The sequence below is a fragment of the Myotis myotis genome, unplaced genomic scaffold (genome assembly GCF_014108235.1).
Source record: "Myotis myotis isolate mMyoMyo1 unplaced genomic scaffold, mMyoMyo1.p scaffold_m19_p_4, whole genome shotgun sequence".
Taxonomy (NCBI): Eukaryota; Metazoa; Chordata; class Mammalia; order Chiroptera; family Vespertilionidae; genus Myotis; species Myotis myotis.
The window spans coordinates 2459075-2474782 of NW_023416346.1; the positions used below are offsets into that span (position 1 = coordinate 2459075).

The following is a 15708-nucleotide window of genomic DNA, read 5'->3' on the forward strand; positions in this document are numbered from 1 at the left end:
TAGATCGTTGTTATGAGGACTAAATGAGTGAGTAAATGTGCCTGGCCAGTAGAAAATTGTGAATGTCAGTTATCCAAATACTCAAATGCCAAGGGAAAGGCAGGGGAAATACATCAACTATATAAAATGCAGGTAAACTTCAGAACTAGGAAGATGCACAACGGAAGGTGACCTGGATCAGAGGAGGTGGCGGAAGTAAGTCATAAAGGGTAATTTAACATTAGCTCCTGTGAACAATGGCCTTGTCTGGGGCAGGACTGGGAACAGACCCATTCTCCCTTGTGCTGGCCAGAACCGCAGTCTGGCACTTTGAGCAAGTGGACGAGGGGAATGAGGGCGCCTTGCAGGATGACAGGTGAAGGACAGCTGAAAGAAGGGGATTGTTCAGCCTTGAAGCAGAGACCAAAGGGAAGGTGTGGGAGCCAAAATGTGTGTGTGTGGCCTCGGAGAGAAAGCAGGAAAAGGACCCGTTGTGGATGAGCGCTGCACATGTCTCACACGAAGTAGAGAGCCACTGAGTTATCTGCTCATAGAACTGCTTCAGTACAGCCTGGGTCCCCGGCAGGCTGAGAAGGTAGCAAAGCATTTCGAGCAACTGATACAGTTTGGAAGAGATGCTCTTCAGCTCCCTTTCATAGAAGGTTTGTGTCTTGCAGAACATTCAATGCCTTAACGGTGAGTGGCAACCAAAGGCCACCTGTGACCATGTGCCAAGGCATGAGCGTCCTCAAGGTGACTCAAGGGTGTGCACCGGGGGGGAAAGGAGGTGCTTTGTGAATGGCCAAGGGTCCCCAAGCAGGTTTCCCGAATCTTCTTTTATAGCACATTTGTCCCATGTCCCTTCCTCAGCACACAGTAGGCACGTTGCTAGAGAGGTTGTTTAAACTATGTCTGAAATGAGCTGATGGATTCTGGGAGCTTTGTGATATTTAGGTTCGGTATTCAGGTCTCTCTGCTGTCTTTCTGAGCCCCGGCTTTGCTTTGTGTCATCAGACGTTGCATCTGGAAGGGGGGACAAGACACGTTCCCCGCAGACCTGGCTCAATAGCATGAGCTCAGGTCGGAATGGCCGTCACTGCTGGCGATGCTGGCATGGGCGTCGTCCTTCTACAAGGCGTGCCTCCACTGTGCCCCTTCCCTGGACTCAGCAGCACCTCGTCTTCTTCCCCAGTTCGCTTTGGTCTCTGGTTCCCTACCTTCTCTTATAAATAATTGCCTTTCTCAGAATTTAATGCCCACTGCGGTGTGTTCCGATCGCTCAGAAGCAGAAATGCTTCATATCTGTAGAGAAGGCACTTTGTGCTCAGAAGAAAAACGCTGTTTCCTCTATATTAAAAACAGCTCCCAGCTGGCTGCAAGGGAACTGATGAGCTTTGCATGCCTGCTCGTCTTCAGTTCCCCTTTGTGGCCAGTGCGACTTGAAAAACACTGGAACATACAGGGTCAGCTCTTGCGGGGACCGATTGCAGAGTTCCAAATAGATGTGGCCAGTAGAGAGAGAAGTCAACCAAGTAAGTACATGTGGGTCTCATGCTCTGATGGTTTGCATTTGGGATCCCCAAAAGAATGAGAGCGTGAGAAATGAGTACCACCTAGTATGGTGGGAATGGAGTTTCAAGGGGCAAGCGAGGCTGAGAATCTTTCTATACTAGCCCCCCAACCCCCGTCTGTGGGGGCTAACGTTCCAAGATGCCAGTGGATGCTATGTACTATTTTTTCCTATACATACACACATACCTATGATAAAATTTAATTTATAAATTAGGCACAGTGAGAGATTAACAACAATAAAATGGAATAATTATAACAACACTAGAGGCCTGGTGCAAGAAAATTCATGCACTGAGGGTAGGGGGTCCCTCAACCCAGCCTGCCTCCTCTCACAGTCTGGGAGCCATCAGGGGATGTCCTACTGACAGCTTAGGCCCTAGGCCCTTGCAGCCGCTGTGGCATTGTCGGGATGGACGTCTGGAAGATGTCTGCTCTAATTAGCATATTGCCCTTTTATTAGTATAGATATTGTATCACAGTCATATAAATATGGTCTCTCTCTCTCTGATAACCCATCTGATAACCAAGATGGCTACTAAGTGACTGACAGGCAGGGAGTATGGACAGTATGCAGACGGTGGACAAGGAGATGGTTCTTGGCCTGAGGTATGATGAGAGATTTCATCACCCTACTCAGAAAAGCACGCAAATTAAGGGAAAGGCTATTTACAGAGGATAAAACGTACCAAGGAAACAGTATGGCTCCTGAGAATTACAACAGACCTTTTAATATAAGAAATCATTAAAATAATCTGACAGCTCCAAGACCAAAGTGGGACAGGGTGGACGTCCCTTTGCAAAGTAAACGTTGGCCTGTGGACTCAAGGGTCCCAGGTTCGATTCTGGTCAAGGGCACATCCCAGGTTGCAGGCTTGATTCCCAGTAGGGGATGTGCAGGAGGCAGCTGATCAATGATTCTCTGTCATCATTGATGCTTCTATGTCTCTCTCTCTCTTCCTTCCTCTCTGAAATCAATAATATATATTTAAAAAATAAAAAAAGTATATCAACATTCTCTGTAGCGCCTCTCATCCAGAGGTGAAGTCTTTGCCCACCTCTTGAAGCTGGGCAGATGCTGTCACTTGCTTTGATCAGTAAAATGTGCTGGATGCTGGATGACATTGGAGCAAGACCGTAAGAGGCCTTACAGCTTCCAGGGTTGCCCTCTTGGAACCGATCCCATCGGGTTATAAATAAACCCAGGGTGAAAGATCACATGGAGAGAGATGCTCGGCCCGCACAGGCATCCCAACTGAGGCTCCAGACACGTGCGTGAAGCCATCTTGGACCACTCACCTCAGCTGAGCTGTCAGATGGCTAAGAAGCTGTGTGAATGACCCCAGGTGAGAATGACTGAAGAACCGCCCAGCTGAGCCCAGAACAAATTGCAGAACTGACAACGAACGGATGGTTGTTGGCATAAGCCACCAAGTCTGGGGGATGGTTTGGTACACAAAAGGCTAAGTGACCAACCGATAGGTATGACACACACTGACCACCAGGGGGCAGACGCTCAAGGCAGGAGCTGCCAAGCTGCAGTGACTTGGCAGTGGTGGTTCTCAGGTGACACACCCTGGAACTAGAGAGGAGGGAGCCCGATTCCTCAAGGAGCCGTGTGATTCCACCTTTAGTCGTGGGTCATGTTACTGGGGCACTGTCGGCCCTGAACCTGGTTTACTGCACACTTGTGTTTTCGTTCTACACTCTCTACTACAGCAACTTTGCAGAGCACCCTCTCGCACTCCGGGACCCCTCGGGGGATGTTGGAGAGTTGGTTTTGGCCTATCCCTGCAGGCCAGGCTGAGGGACCCCACCTGCTAGAGGGACCTCGCTAACTCTGCAGATGCCCTTGGAGCCACGGCACTGCCCCGGGTCGGCCAGCCGGGGAGGGATTGTGGGAGGTTGGCTCCAGGGTGTGTCCAGCCTGTCTCGCCCAGTCCCGCCCCACTGGCCACCTTCTAATTAATTTCCTTTCAATGTGCATGAATCCATGCACCGGGCCACCAGCAAAACATAAATGAAAAGCATATGTACCATTGATTTCTAAAATGGTGACAACAAATATAATAATTTTATTAACAAAAAAGACAATGCTTAATCCCCAGTGGGGAGCATGCAGGAGGCAGCCAATCAATGATTCTCCTCATTGATGTTTCTCTCTCTCTCCCTCTTCCCTCTTCTCTGAAATCAATAAAAATATATATAAAAAGTTAAAGGGAAACTAAAAATATGATAAAAGCTTCTGCATCTGCATACTCCAATGTCAGACTTTCTTTTTACCATTAGGACAATTACATTTGTGAAGATTTTACAAAGCTGACTCTTGTGCTAATCACTAGTACAAAACCCCCAAAGTACATATCCTATTAAAGGCGGGTAAATAGCACCGCGTGTTCACTTTAAGGACGCAAATCCACTGTCTGCATAATTACTTTTATTCTCTAACACTTAAAGTGTTTTTCAGCTACTAAATTAAAGAAGCTTATCATTTTGTTAGAGCTCAAAACGCTATACTTTCAAATTGTTTCACATTTTCTGGTTAGAAAATAGTGCAACGCAGGCACCGTAGTGCTTCAGCCTTTAGTAGCAAGAGGTGTAATTAGGGCCGGTAACACACCGCCCTCTGCTGGACACAGCACCTTCAAAGAAACGAGTCTCTCACAGACTTTTTCTGGGTTAAAATGTAACTGCTGTTTCTTCTTTCCAATGTTCTCCACCAGATATTTCTGGACATATGAGCTTATATTTCCTGGATGCAATACTTGATTTTCAGATTCATCGAAGCGATCCATTTTAGGCTGGTTTTTGATGGAGACAAGGGGAGGAGACAGCATGGCAATATTAGCAACTCTGCCATGTCTAGTGCAATTGGAGAAATATCTAAAACACGAAGACTTGCTTAGAGGGATGCCTGAAAACGAGTACTTCAAGTCTCATATATCGCCATCCATCAAAAGATTACCAAGATGCGCTCTGGCCGGTGTGGCTCAGTGGATAGAGCGCCGGCCTGCGGACTGAAGGGTCTGGGGTTTGACTCTGGTGGTGGGCTCGATCCCCAGTAGGGGGCGTGCAGGAGGCAGCCGATCCATGATTCTCTCTCCGCATGGATGTTTCTCTCTCTCCCTCTCCCTTCCTCTCTGACATCAATCAAAAGAAATATATTTTTTAAAAAGAAGAGAAAATGAATAGAGACACTAGTAGGTACAGCAGGTAAGACCTAATCCACCAAACTCTTCCTCGTCTTCCTTTGCCATCTCTCTTCCCCTCCGCTTGGATGAGGACAGGAAGTGACATGGAGCAGGGGACTTACCCTCAGGGCCATTTTCTTTAGAAATGCAACAGAAGCGACTGCTAATAAAACGGCCAGGTGTATATGACACAGGAGTCTCTAAACCTCCTTGCAATTCAGGTAGTTGTTCCCCGGCGCACAGGCGTATATGGTTTGTAGCTGTGCTGATGTGATCTCCTAAATTAGTTTTAGAATTCTATCATCAGATGCTTTATTTTCTGAAAACTTTATATACTCTTGGCTTTTCAAAGAACTTGTAAAAAAAAAAAAGGTAGGCTCGGAAGCATAATATGAACCGAACTTGGCTGATGCGAAGATGGTGAAATTCAACATCGGCCTGTCCCTCCAGGTTTTCCCTCATCGCATCCAAGGTCAAAGTTACTCCCCTTCCCCAAGCCTGCTACTTTCCCGGCTGCTTTCCCACTGCCACCTCGGAGGGCATTCCGATTCTATGACTGCCACCAGTGCTTTTTGGTGGGTGTTTCTAGAAGACACGACCCGCCTGCTGCATTCAAGCCCATAGGACACGACAAAGGTCAAAGGTGAAGCACAAGCATTGATTAGGCCCATGGAGGTCTTGCCATTAGACCTTTCTTACAAAGCTAATCATTTTTCACTCTGGCTGGTGTGGTTCAGTGGGTAAGGTGTCAGCCTGCGGACAGAAGGGTCCTGGGTTTGATTCTGGTCAAGGGCACAGGCCCGGGTTGCGGGCTCCATCCCCAGTGAGGGGCGGGCAGGAGGCAGCCGATCCATGGTTCTCTCTCATCATGGATGTTTCTCTCCCTCTCCCTCTCCCTTCCTCTCTGACATCAATACAAATATTTGAAAAAAGCGAACGATTTTTCTGGACTATCCCACATTTCCGACCGGCTGGGAAATGTGCCCAGGGGTGCTGAGAAACCAGCTCTCAGGGGCAAGTAGAGGTTCTTCACACCCGGCTGAGGGCAGGATGGCCGTGGCCAGACCCCACATCCTGCAGCGGCCGGGGCGCTCAGCGGCCCGGAGACCACAGCTTTGAGCTCACAGCTGTGCTTCCTCCCGGAGGCACCACTGGCCTGGGGTGCGCTGAACTGGCCGCAGGCAAGCTTCGATGCCCCCCGCCCCCCCCCCCCCCCCCCCGAATTGGAGGAATAACGATCTTTGGCATTTTTTAAATTTAAACTATACAGGTAGGGACATTGTTAGTAACTTCATTAGGGTCTTCCTAAGGCTTAGGAAGAGCCACACTCAAGGGGCCAAAGAGCTGCCTGTGGCTCGTGAGCCGCAGTTTGCCGACCACGGGTCTAGTTGAAGCACAAACATTCAGGTATAACGGAGTTGTCTTGTGCCTGCTGGGTTCTAGCTTTCCCCCCACCTCCGTCCCCCCATTTTTGTTAATCTTCATCTGAGGATATTTTCCTATTGATTCTTAGGAAGAGGGAGAGACAGAGAGAAACACTGATGCGAGAGAAATACATTGATGGGTTGCCTCCTGCACATGCCCCGACCAAGGCTCCAGCCAGGGAGCAGCCTGCAACTGAGGTACGTGGCCTTGACCGGAATCGAACCCGGGACCCTTCAGTCTGCAGGCTGACAATCTATCTACTGAGCCACACCCGCTAGGGCTACTTTATTTTTTTAAATATATTTGTATTGATTTCAGAGAGGAAGGGAGAGGGAGAGAGATGGAAACAGCCATGATGAGAGAGAATCATGGATTGGCTGCCTCCTGCATGCCCCACACTGGGGATCGAGCCCGCAACCCAGGCATGTCACCTGACAGGGAATCAAACGGCGATCTCCTGGTTCATGGGTCAGTGCTCAACCACTGAGCCACACGGGCCGGGCTGGGCCTCACTTGTTTATCCTTGTCTGTGAAATCATCTGTGGGTGGCTTATTGCAATTCATCCTTATCAAGAATAAGGATGACAAAACTCAGTTTCCTTACCTAATAGCTTCTGTAGATAAGAAAACTGATTTTACAGACAAGTTGGTATGAATATTTGATTGGGTCCATACGGAGTGGTTCCCTCTACCACTGGGTGGTGTAAAACTAACTAGCCACGGGGCTCAAACCTTTGAACTTCAATCAAGCATGCTAGTCAAGCTAGCTGAGGTGTCACTGGGGCATAAGAGAATCACATGGAAGTACAGTATATATATGGTCCACCAACTTCCTCCCACTCTCTCACTGCAGAAACAGAGAAATTAGTTGTCTTTTGGGTGGGAAAGGTAGTTGCTACGTTTGCTACAGCTACTGGATTGCTACAACAGTGTTTATTTCCTTTTTTCCCCACTGTCGTCAGTGTCGTGCGAGAATCTCTTCACACTGACATACACGGCCGGGCACCGAAGGTGTGATGAGCAGAGAGGCTGAGCCTGAAGTTTAGCATCACTGCCCTGAACAACGGAGCCTCGCTTGCATTAGCTGCTTGTGCAGGTAAGGGAGCTGGTCAGCAGTCATTATGTAGATGATCATTAGTAACTGAACTTAGACTTGTAGAACCTTTTTCATCTGTCAAATCAGCTGAGACCCAATGTGTGCACGACTCAAGGCAGTCAGCATACTGAGGGGAATGCAGGCTTGGAGAGATCGTTTTGGAGAACAATTCTGTGTGTGTGTGTGTGTGTGTGTGTGTGTGTGTGTGTGTGTGTGTGTGTGTAGTGATTTTTCTTTGATTTCTTAAGCCTAATACTATTTTCCAAATTTTAGAAACGAATTATCCAGTACTTTTAGAATCCAAGTTTATTTTGAAAGGAGATGTACATAGTAGACACAAGTCTGATGTTTGGGAAGCTGAAGATGTGAACTAGTTGTCATTTGTTACACTGAAGTTCAGTGTCAATGTCATTCCTCTCATAGCGGTTGACTCTGTGGAAGGCTCTTTACCTCCCTTCTGTTCTGAAGCATTTGCTAGCGTGAAACAGAACAAGGCGATGGTAAGGAGTAAGATTTCAGATTGTAGTATAGAATGTATTATGTATACAAAGCAGGGGGCTAGTGTGTTCCTTTCATATCATCATAAAAAAGGTCCATTTCTTCTGGAAAATAAAAACGACTTTGATCAGATCAATTTTCCTTAAGAAAGAAACTGGCTTAGTTCACTTTCCACTTGCCTGATGTGCTACAGTTTAGGTTTTAGATATTTACAAGCAGATATGATACACTAACTGCAAGCAGATTCCGATTTGCCAGGTGGAGTGGATTCAAACACACTAACTGTGCGGCACATGGACTATTTCCTGAGGAAAAACGACAAAGAAATAGAACAGAATGACAGAGACACGGTAGACATTAATGAAGGGTCTCAGGTTTTCAAGTCTTTAGGTGGGTCTTGTTTGGTATAAAAATTATTTCAAAATTGTCATAGGGATTTTTTTCAAATATACTGTTTCTGCAATCCAAGAGGCAAAAATATAAGCATGATTCTGAAGCGAGATAGAGAACAAGCAGCCCCGAGGGGCCGGGGGCATATGAGAATCTCAGAAGGCAATGTATGGTCAACGTTTTGTGTTTAGCCAAAGAGCGGATAGGATTCTAAAAATAAGATTGAGAATCCTCACTCTAGGTTAGAAAAGAATAGAGAATGTGGTTCCTAGAAAGTTATGGTGAAAAATTCAAGAAATGTGGCACATTCTGAGAAATCTCATGATTCTTATTTGACCAGAACCCAAGAACTTCTATTATTCTCCCCTGAAAGAAATGAGGACAGGAGAAAAATAAGAATGACAAGGAGTTTTTATGTGGCTTTTCAACCCTTTATGTGTACCCTTTAAATAAAGATTTAAAAATAAGACAGAAAAGCAAACGCCACACCTGCATTTCTGCTGGGATTAAAATAACTTCTAAGAAACCTCTTCTCTGAAAAACCAGATACTCAATTACACACACAGACACGTGAGGGCGCTCTAACCAACAAGCACAGCAGCTACAGTTTTGACAGAATTTGAAAGTAAACTTCGTATTAAAGTAGGACTGTTTAGCGTTAGTATTTGAAATAAATTATTGATGGCCTTTGGTAAAGATCCTGGGATTTTGGTGTTTATCCTTGGTTACTATACTTTCCATCTGTGCAAATCAGGATCTTGCCCGAGTGCCTGTTTCTGTGGAATTAAGTTTGCTTCTGAAATAGGAAAAGAGACTCTTCTAATAGTATTAGATTTTAGAGAAGTGCTTTAATCCAGCCACGGAAAGACACCATTTTGAACAGTATTTATGTACAATGAATGCGGTGATTACAGATCAGTCTTCTCTCCATGCTTTGGCAACAGGTTCCTTTGGCCAGTGTGTGTATGGCTTGAAAGTGCCTTAAAATTATAAAAAAGTACCTTTCTAGGAAGAGAAATCAATTGTCATTTACAAACTGCTTTAGAGTCTAATAGAAGAACTATAAAGCCCTCTAGTAAAAGTGACAAAACTCAGGCATTTAACTATGTTTATCGAATTTTGTTTTTTTAGACAAAGGCGCTTTCCGCATCAACTTTTGCTTTTATTTCACCTGCACAATTGGGATCGGAAAAGGTGAGAAGGCATCTACACGTTCCCTTTCCATCCAACACATCCATGTCGCTATTTCGCCCAATTTTTAAAAACCGTTCACCTTAAATACCATTTATAATTTTAAATATTTAACATGGCGGGGGGAGGTGGAAGAAGGTGTAGGGCAGATACATGTTTTAAAAACACCTGCAATTCTGTTCTAGCTCCTGTGACAAAGTCAAGAAAAGCTGACCTAAATGAGTAACCACTCAGCCGGGACATGTATCCGGCCCTCCCCGATCTCCTCCGTGGCCCTGCCAATCCTTTACAGCTTCCTCTGTGTCGTCGGTCTCTTCGGCAATTCTCTCTCTCAATGGGTGTTTTTAACCAAAATAGGCAAGAAAACCTCCACTCACATCTACCTGGCGCATCTCGTGACGGCGAACTTACTCGTGTGCAGCACCATGCCCTTCATGGGGATGTATTTCCTGAAGGGTTTCCAATGGGAGTATCGATCGGCCCAGTGCAGGGTGGTCAATTTCCTGGGGACGCTCCCCATGCATGTCAGTATGTTTGTCAGCCTCCTGATTTTAAGCTGGATCGCCATCAGCCGCTATGCTACCCTGATGAAAAAGGAGTCCACGCCCGAGACCACTTCGTGCTATGAGAAGATATTTTACGGCCATTTACTGAAAAAGTTCCGCCAGCCCAACTTCGCTAAAAAGCTCTGCGTGTACATCTGGGGCGGCGTGCTGGGCACCATCATCCCGGTGATCATCTACTACTCCGTGGTGGAGGCCACGGAGGGGGAGGAGACCCTGTGCTATAACCGGAAGATGGAACTCGGAGCCATGATCTCGCAGATCGCGGGCCTCATCGGGACCACGTTTATCGGATTTTCGTTTTTAGTCGTCCTCACGTCATACTACTCTTTTGTGAGCCACCTGAGAAAGATCAGGACCTGTACGTCCATCACGGAGAGACCTCTCATGTACAGTTCCGTGAGGAGGCATCTGCTGGTCATCCAGATCCTACTGATTGTCTGTTTCCTCCCCTACAGCATCTTTAAGCCCATTTTCTATGTGCTCCACCAAACGGTGAGCTGTGAGCAACTCAATTATTTGATAGAAATCAAAAACATCCTCACCTGTCTCGCCTCAGCCAGAAGCAGCACCGACCCCATTATATTTCTTTTTTTAGATAAGACGTTCAAGAAGATACTGTATGATCTCGTCACAAAATCTGAACCCACGCCTACCCAACCCTATGGCTGACTTTTGAGGGGGAAAGCCCACCACCTAGAAAAGCACTCAGATGACTATAAAACGACATGGTCAACGGGCCATCACGCGGTGGGTAACAGGCACCGAGAAGACCTCTTTGGTTTAAAAAGTGACCAGAAAAGTCACTTTACAGTTCAACTTGTACTGAAGGCTGAGAGGACAGAGACCTTCAGAGGCAAAAGTAAGCGCATTGAAAGGATCCCGCTGCACAGGAAACCAACAGACCATTTTCTATGCAAAGTCAGCCACAGGGGCTCCTATTCGGGACACAGTGCTTCATGGCAGTAGGACCAGGAAGCCAAAGGTGTGGACTTTTCAAATACAAGCGTCCATCTGTGGAGACTGTTTTGTTGGGGACTTTGAAGACAAGAAAAGAAAAAGTGGATACGAAATTTCCTCATTTAAGTCCTATCTAAATGTGTGAATGATACAGTGTAAGAATTCAAGGTATGAAGCACACTATTTGGTATTATGTGGCTTAGGATACTAGGAGAAGCAACATTCATTGATTCTAGTATTTCTCAAGCAGATGTTATTTGTAACTCTGCTTAAATATTTGGATTAGACTTTGTCACAATAAAAAGCGAATACAATGCCATTCTATGCCAATCTGGATCACATTCTGTATAGTTTCCTCTGCATTTTATATAATGTTGTTATTGATGACAAATAGAACCGGGCATGTAGATATGTTCAATTAATTTTGGTGAAATGAGTGAACCAATGATAAGGCAGTACAATCGCATTACTGTTCAGAGATTGGTCTCTGCAGTTGGAGTCCTTGGGCTCAATCCTAGCTCCACCTCACCCTGGTTAAGTGTTAATTTCCTCATTTGTAGAATGGAAAAGGACCGCACAGTTCATAGGCACTATTATTAAATCAGATGTTACTATCATGAGTAGCTACCATTTACTAAGCACTTGCTATGTGTCAGGCATTCTTCTTACACGCTTTATAAGTATTATGTCAATGATCACAACCCTAGAGTATGTCAATTTACTGATTGAAAACTGAAGTGCATGGGTAAGTTGCCCAATATTCTAAGCAAATATTTAAAGAGTAAGCATTTCTTAATGGTCACTTCTTTCTTCCATGCAATAGTCAGTAAGACAAATGATGGTGACTCTATTCCGTATTATATACATTATAATAATAATTTGTAAAAATGTGTGGTTTATCTTCCCAAAGAGATCATGACCACCTTTGGCGCTATAGTGTGTTTTCTATTTCTACTCCCATGGTCCTTGCATTCTCTGCTCAGATAAGAACCAAACAAAAACAGCTGAATAAAAATAAAGTTGAATAAATATTCATTGAAACCTGTTACTTAGAGACTTAAAGCGTCATTTATTCTGTCCATGGCAGTTCCTTCAGGTCACACAGCACTTCCCAAAGCCTTCACACTGACAGCAGGTTTGGGTCCATGAATTAAAAATGTAGAAGGAATTCACTCTTCAGATGCCCCACGGGCCAGGTGATCAATACCACTGCAGCAGTTCTCAACCTGTGGGTCGCGACCCCTTTGGCGGTTGAACGACCCTCTCACAGGGGTCGCCTAAGACCATCCTGCAGATCAGATATTTCCATGACGATTCATCACAGTAGCAACATGACAGGAAGTAGCAATGAAAATAATGTTATGGTTGGGTCACAACATGAGGAACTGTATTTAAAGGGCCAGAAGGTTGAGAACCACTGCACTAGAGGTTTCCCTAACACATCTGCATGATTTTAATGTAAAAAGAATAGAAAACAAACAGTACATGTTTTTCCCCCTGTTTTACTTCAATGCTTAACTGAGAGGAGAAAATCTTCAGAGGAAAGTCTGAGGAACCACCTGCTGGCTTCAAATGCGTCCGGCGCGCGCCTATTCTCCAGCAGCAACCTGATCTCTGGCTGGTTCATCTGCAGACACAGAGGCAGGTGGCTGCCTGAGAGCTGGCTGCCAACGGAGGTGCCCAAGCCAGAAACGTCATGGACACGAGAGCCACAGAATCCCAGAGCAGCGCCCAGCTGGCCAGGAGGATTCCTGAGGAAGTGTTTCCAGTTACACCAGTACTTTTATTCTCATACCAGTTTTCAACCCCAAACTCATTAGATTAAGGGGAGCTGAGAAGATGATCAATAGTTTTCATTTAACATACTGTATTAAATCTCACCGCATTTAGGATTTTAAATATACAGTGGGGCCTTGACTTACGAGTGTCCCGACTAACGAGTTTTTCGAGATACGAGCCGTCTCTTGGCCGATTTTTTGCTTTGAGTTGCGAGCTAAAATTTGGGTTACGAGCCAGCTTCAGATACCCCACCGCTAGTTGGCGCAGTGAACGTCACAGTGAACGCCACACCATCAGCCCAGCATCACGTGTCTCACTTGTTCACTATTGATCTGACATACGAGTAATCTGAGTTACGAGCTCCGTCACGGAACGAATTAAACTCGTAAGTCAAGGCCCCACTGTATATATCTGCTAAAAATAATTATTTCGTGTAATTTATTTTATTTTGAGATGGGGGGGGGAGAGGGAGAGAGAGAGAGAGAAATGTCAGTTTGTTGTTCCACTTATTTATGTACTCATTGGCTGATTATTTTATTTTATTTTATATTTTTACTAGAGGCCCGGTGCATGGATTTGTGCACCAGTGGGGTCCCTCGGCCTGGCCTGTGGGGATCGGGCCTAAACTGGCTCTCCGACATCCCCTGAGGGGTCCTGGATTGCAAGAGGGGGCAGGCCAGGCGGAGGGACCCCACTGGTGCATGATTGGGGCCGGGGAGGGACCGTGCAAGGGCTCCAGGGCGTGTCCAACCCAACTCGCCCAGTCCTGATCAGGGCCGATTGGGGCCGGCCGGGAGGGACACAGGAGGTTGGCTGGTGGGGGAAGGACCGCGGGAGGGCTCCAGGGCATGTCTGGCCCTTCTCGCCCAGTCCCGATCGGCCGGACCCCAGCAGCAAGCTAACCCACTGGTTGGAGTGTCTGCCCCCTGGTGGTCAATGAGTGTCATAGCGACTGATCGAATGGTCAGACAGCATATTAGGCTTTTATTATATAGGATCGGATTGATTTCAGAGAGGAAGAAGAGGGAGAGAAAGAGAGAGGTAAATATCAATGATGAGAAAGAATCATTGCTTGGCTGCCTCCTGCATGCCCTCTACTGGGGATTGGACCTGCAACCCAGGCATGTGCCCTTGATCAGAATCGAACCTGGGACCTTTCAGTCACAGGCTGACACTCTGTCCACCCAGCCAAACCTGCTTCTTGCATGTGCCCTAACTGGGGACTGAACCCACAACCTTGACATACGGGTAGGATGCTCTAACAAACTGACCTACTGGACCAGGGCCTAAAAAGAATTATTTGAAAAAGTCACTTTACATGGCTACTATTCAAATAAAACATAAAAGATATGGCCAAAGCAGTTTCCTACATTTAAAGAGGCAGAAAGAGAGCTGTGCCATTTCTCTGTGAGTTGCACATTCTGACAGAGAGCTCCTGTTTAGTTCTCTGTACTGAGCCTGTTACACTCACCATGTTTATCTTAACAGCATAGCGGCTCTCCTGAACAGGTGGTTGCAAATCATGCTGCATTTTTTGTGTAACTTGAAGACCTGGCTATTTAAGGCAGTGGTTCTCAACCTTCCTCATGCCACAACCCTTTAACACAGCTCCTCATGTTGTGGTGACCCCCAATTTCATGGTTACACATTGAACATAATTAAAGCATAGTAACTAATCACAAAAACAATATGGAATTACATATGTGTTTTCCGATGGTCTTAGGCGACCCCTGTGAAAGGGTTGTTCGACCCCCAAAGGGGTCGAGACCCACAGGTTGAGAACCGCTGATTTAAGGTCATGGCAAGTATTTTATATGAAATAATCATTTTCTAGATGGACGCTAACTTTAAAGTGTGGATTTCAGAAAAACGGTGTTTGTAATGTTCCTGTGAGCTAGAGGCAAGCAATTTCAGAAACCCAAATTCTGACTTAGGGCAACACGATTATGCCTTCAAACAGGCTGCAACCACTGTTTATCTCCCCTCGCATCCTTTTCATAGACATATTCTCACTGAGGCAAACTTTCAAACTATGAGTCAGGAACACAAACCATTAAGACCAAACATCCAGCCCTCGCCGGTGTGGCTCAGTGGGTAGAGCGTCTGCCTGTGGACTGAAGGGTCCTGGGTTCAATTCCGGTCAAAGGCACATGCCCCGGTTGTGGGCTCGATCCCCAGTGTGGGGTGTGCAGGAGGCAACCAATCAATGATTCTCATCTTTGATGTTTCTATCTCTCTCTCCCTTCCTCTCTGAAATCAATACAAATATATATTAAAAAAAGACTACACAAGCAAAAGGAAGATAGACTACTCAACCTGGAAGTGAGTTTGTGCTCCCCGGGCAGAAGGGAAGGCTGCCCATCGTGTTCTGATTGGGCAGGACTCCCACGGCATATCCGGGCCCTGCAGCCTGCAGGGTGGGAGATGCGATGGAAGGAAAGCCTGCTTGGCCAACCAAGCATTTCCATTGTGTGGCCTAATGCCCTGGACCTTCCCTGGACTGTCCCCAAATCCCAACTGAAGTGACATCACAGGGAAGAAAGAGTTCCTACGTGAGAAAGGCTATGCACCCGACAGAAAAAGCCGCTTTGGCTGCATCATCCACGCTCGCTGCCCCTGCCTCAGGAGAAGCACAGCAGTGAAAGGGTTTGCATCTAATAAGCAAAGAAAAAGCCATTCTTTTCTTTTGAAGTCAAGGAGTTGATTGTTTTTGAAGGGTCGGGCGGGAGAAGAGAAGCACAGTAGTTAGAAATATAAGGTAACTAGCCGGTGTGGCTCAGTGGATAGAGCGTCAGCCTGTGGACTGAAGGGTGCCAGGTTCAATTCCGGCCAAGGGCACATGCCTGGGTTGTGGGCTTGATCCCCAGTAGGGGGCGTGCAGGAGGCAGCTGATTGACAATTCTCTCTCATCATGGATGTTTCTCTCTCTCTCTCCTTCTCCTTTCCTCTCTGAAAAACAAAAAAATACAAGGTAGCCCAACTGGTGTGGCTCAGTGGTTGAGTGTTGACCTAGGAACCAGGAGGTCCCGGGTTCAATTCCCGGTCAGGGCACAGGCCTGGGTTGTGG

At 46.3% G+C, this 15708-nt stretch overlaps 2 protein-coding genes across 14 annotated transcripts in view; one reads left to right on the forward strand and one right to left on the reverse strand.

The window, feature by feature from the left end:
* CASK (calcium/calmodulin dependent serine protein kinase) overlaps positions 1–15708 on the reverse strand; it is a 285193-nt gene that overhangs the window by 118929 nt on the left and 150556 nt on the right. The gene's annotated exons all lie outside the window — the stretch shown is intronic.
* GPR82 (G protein-coupled receptor 82) lies at positions 9281–11181 on the forward strand. Its single transcript, XM_036304050.1, has 2 exons — positions 9281–9342; positions 9525–11181. Exon 2 carries the CDS (start codon positions 9558–9560, stop codon positions 10572–10574), a length of 1017 nt encoding a protein of 338 aa, XP_036159943.1. The 5' UTR covers positions 9281–9342; positions 9525–9557; the 3' UTR covers positions 10575–11181.

Excerpts from the sequence above, each read along its gene's own strand:
- GPR82 (XM_036304050.1), top strand. The coding sequence starts at position 9,558 with ATGAGTAACCACTCAGCCGGGACATGTATCCGGCCCTCCCCGATCTCC.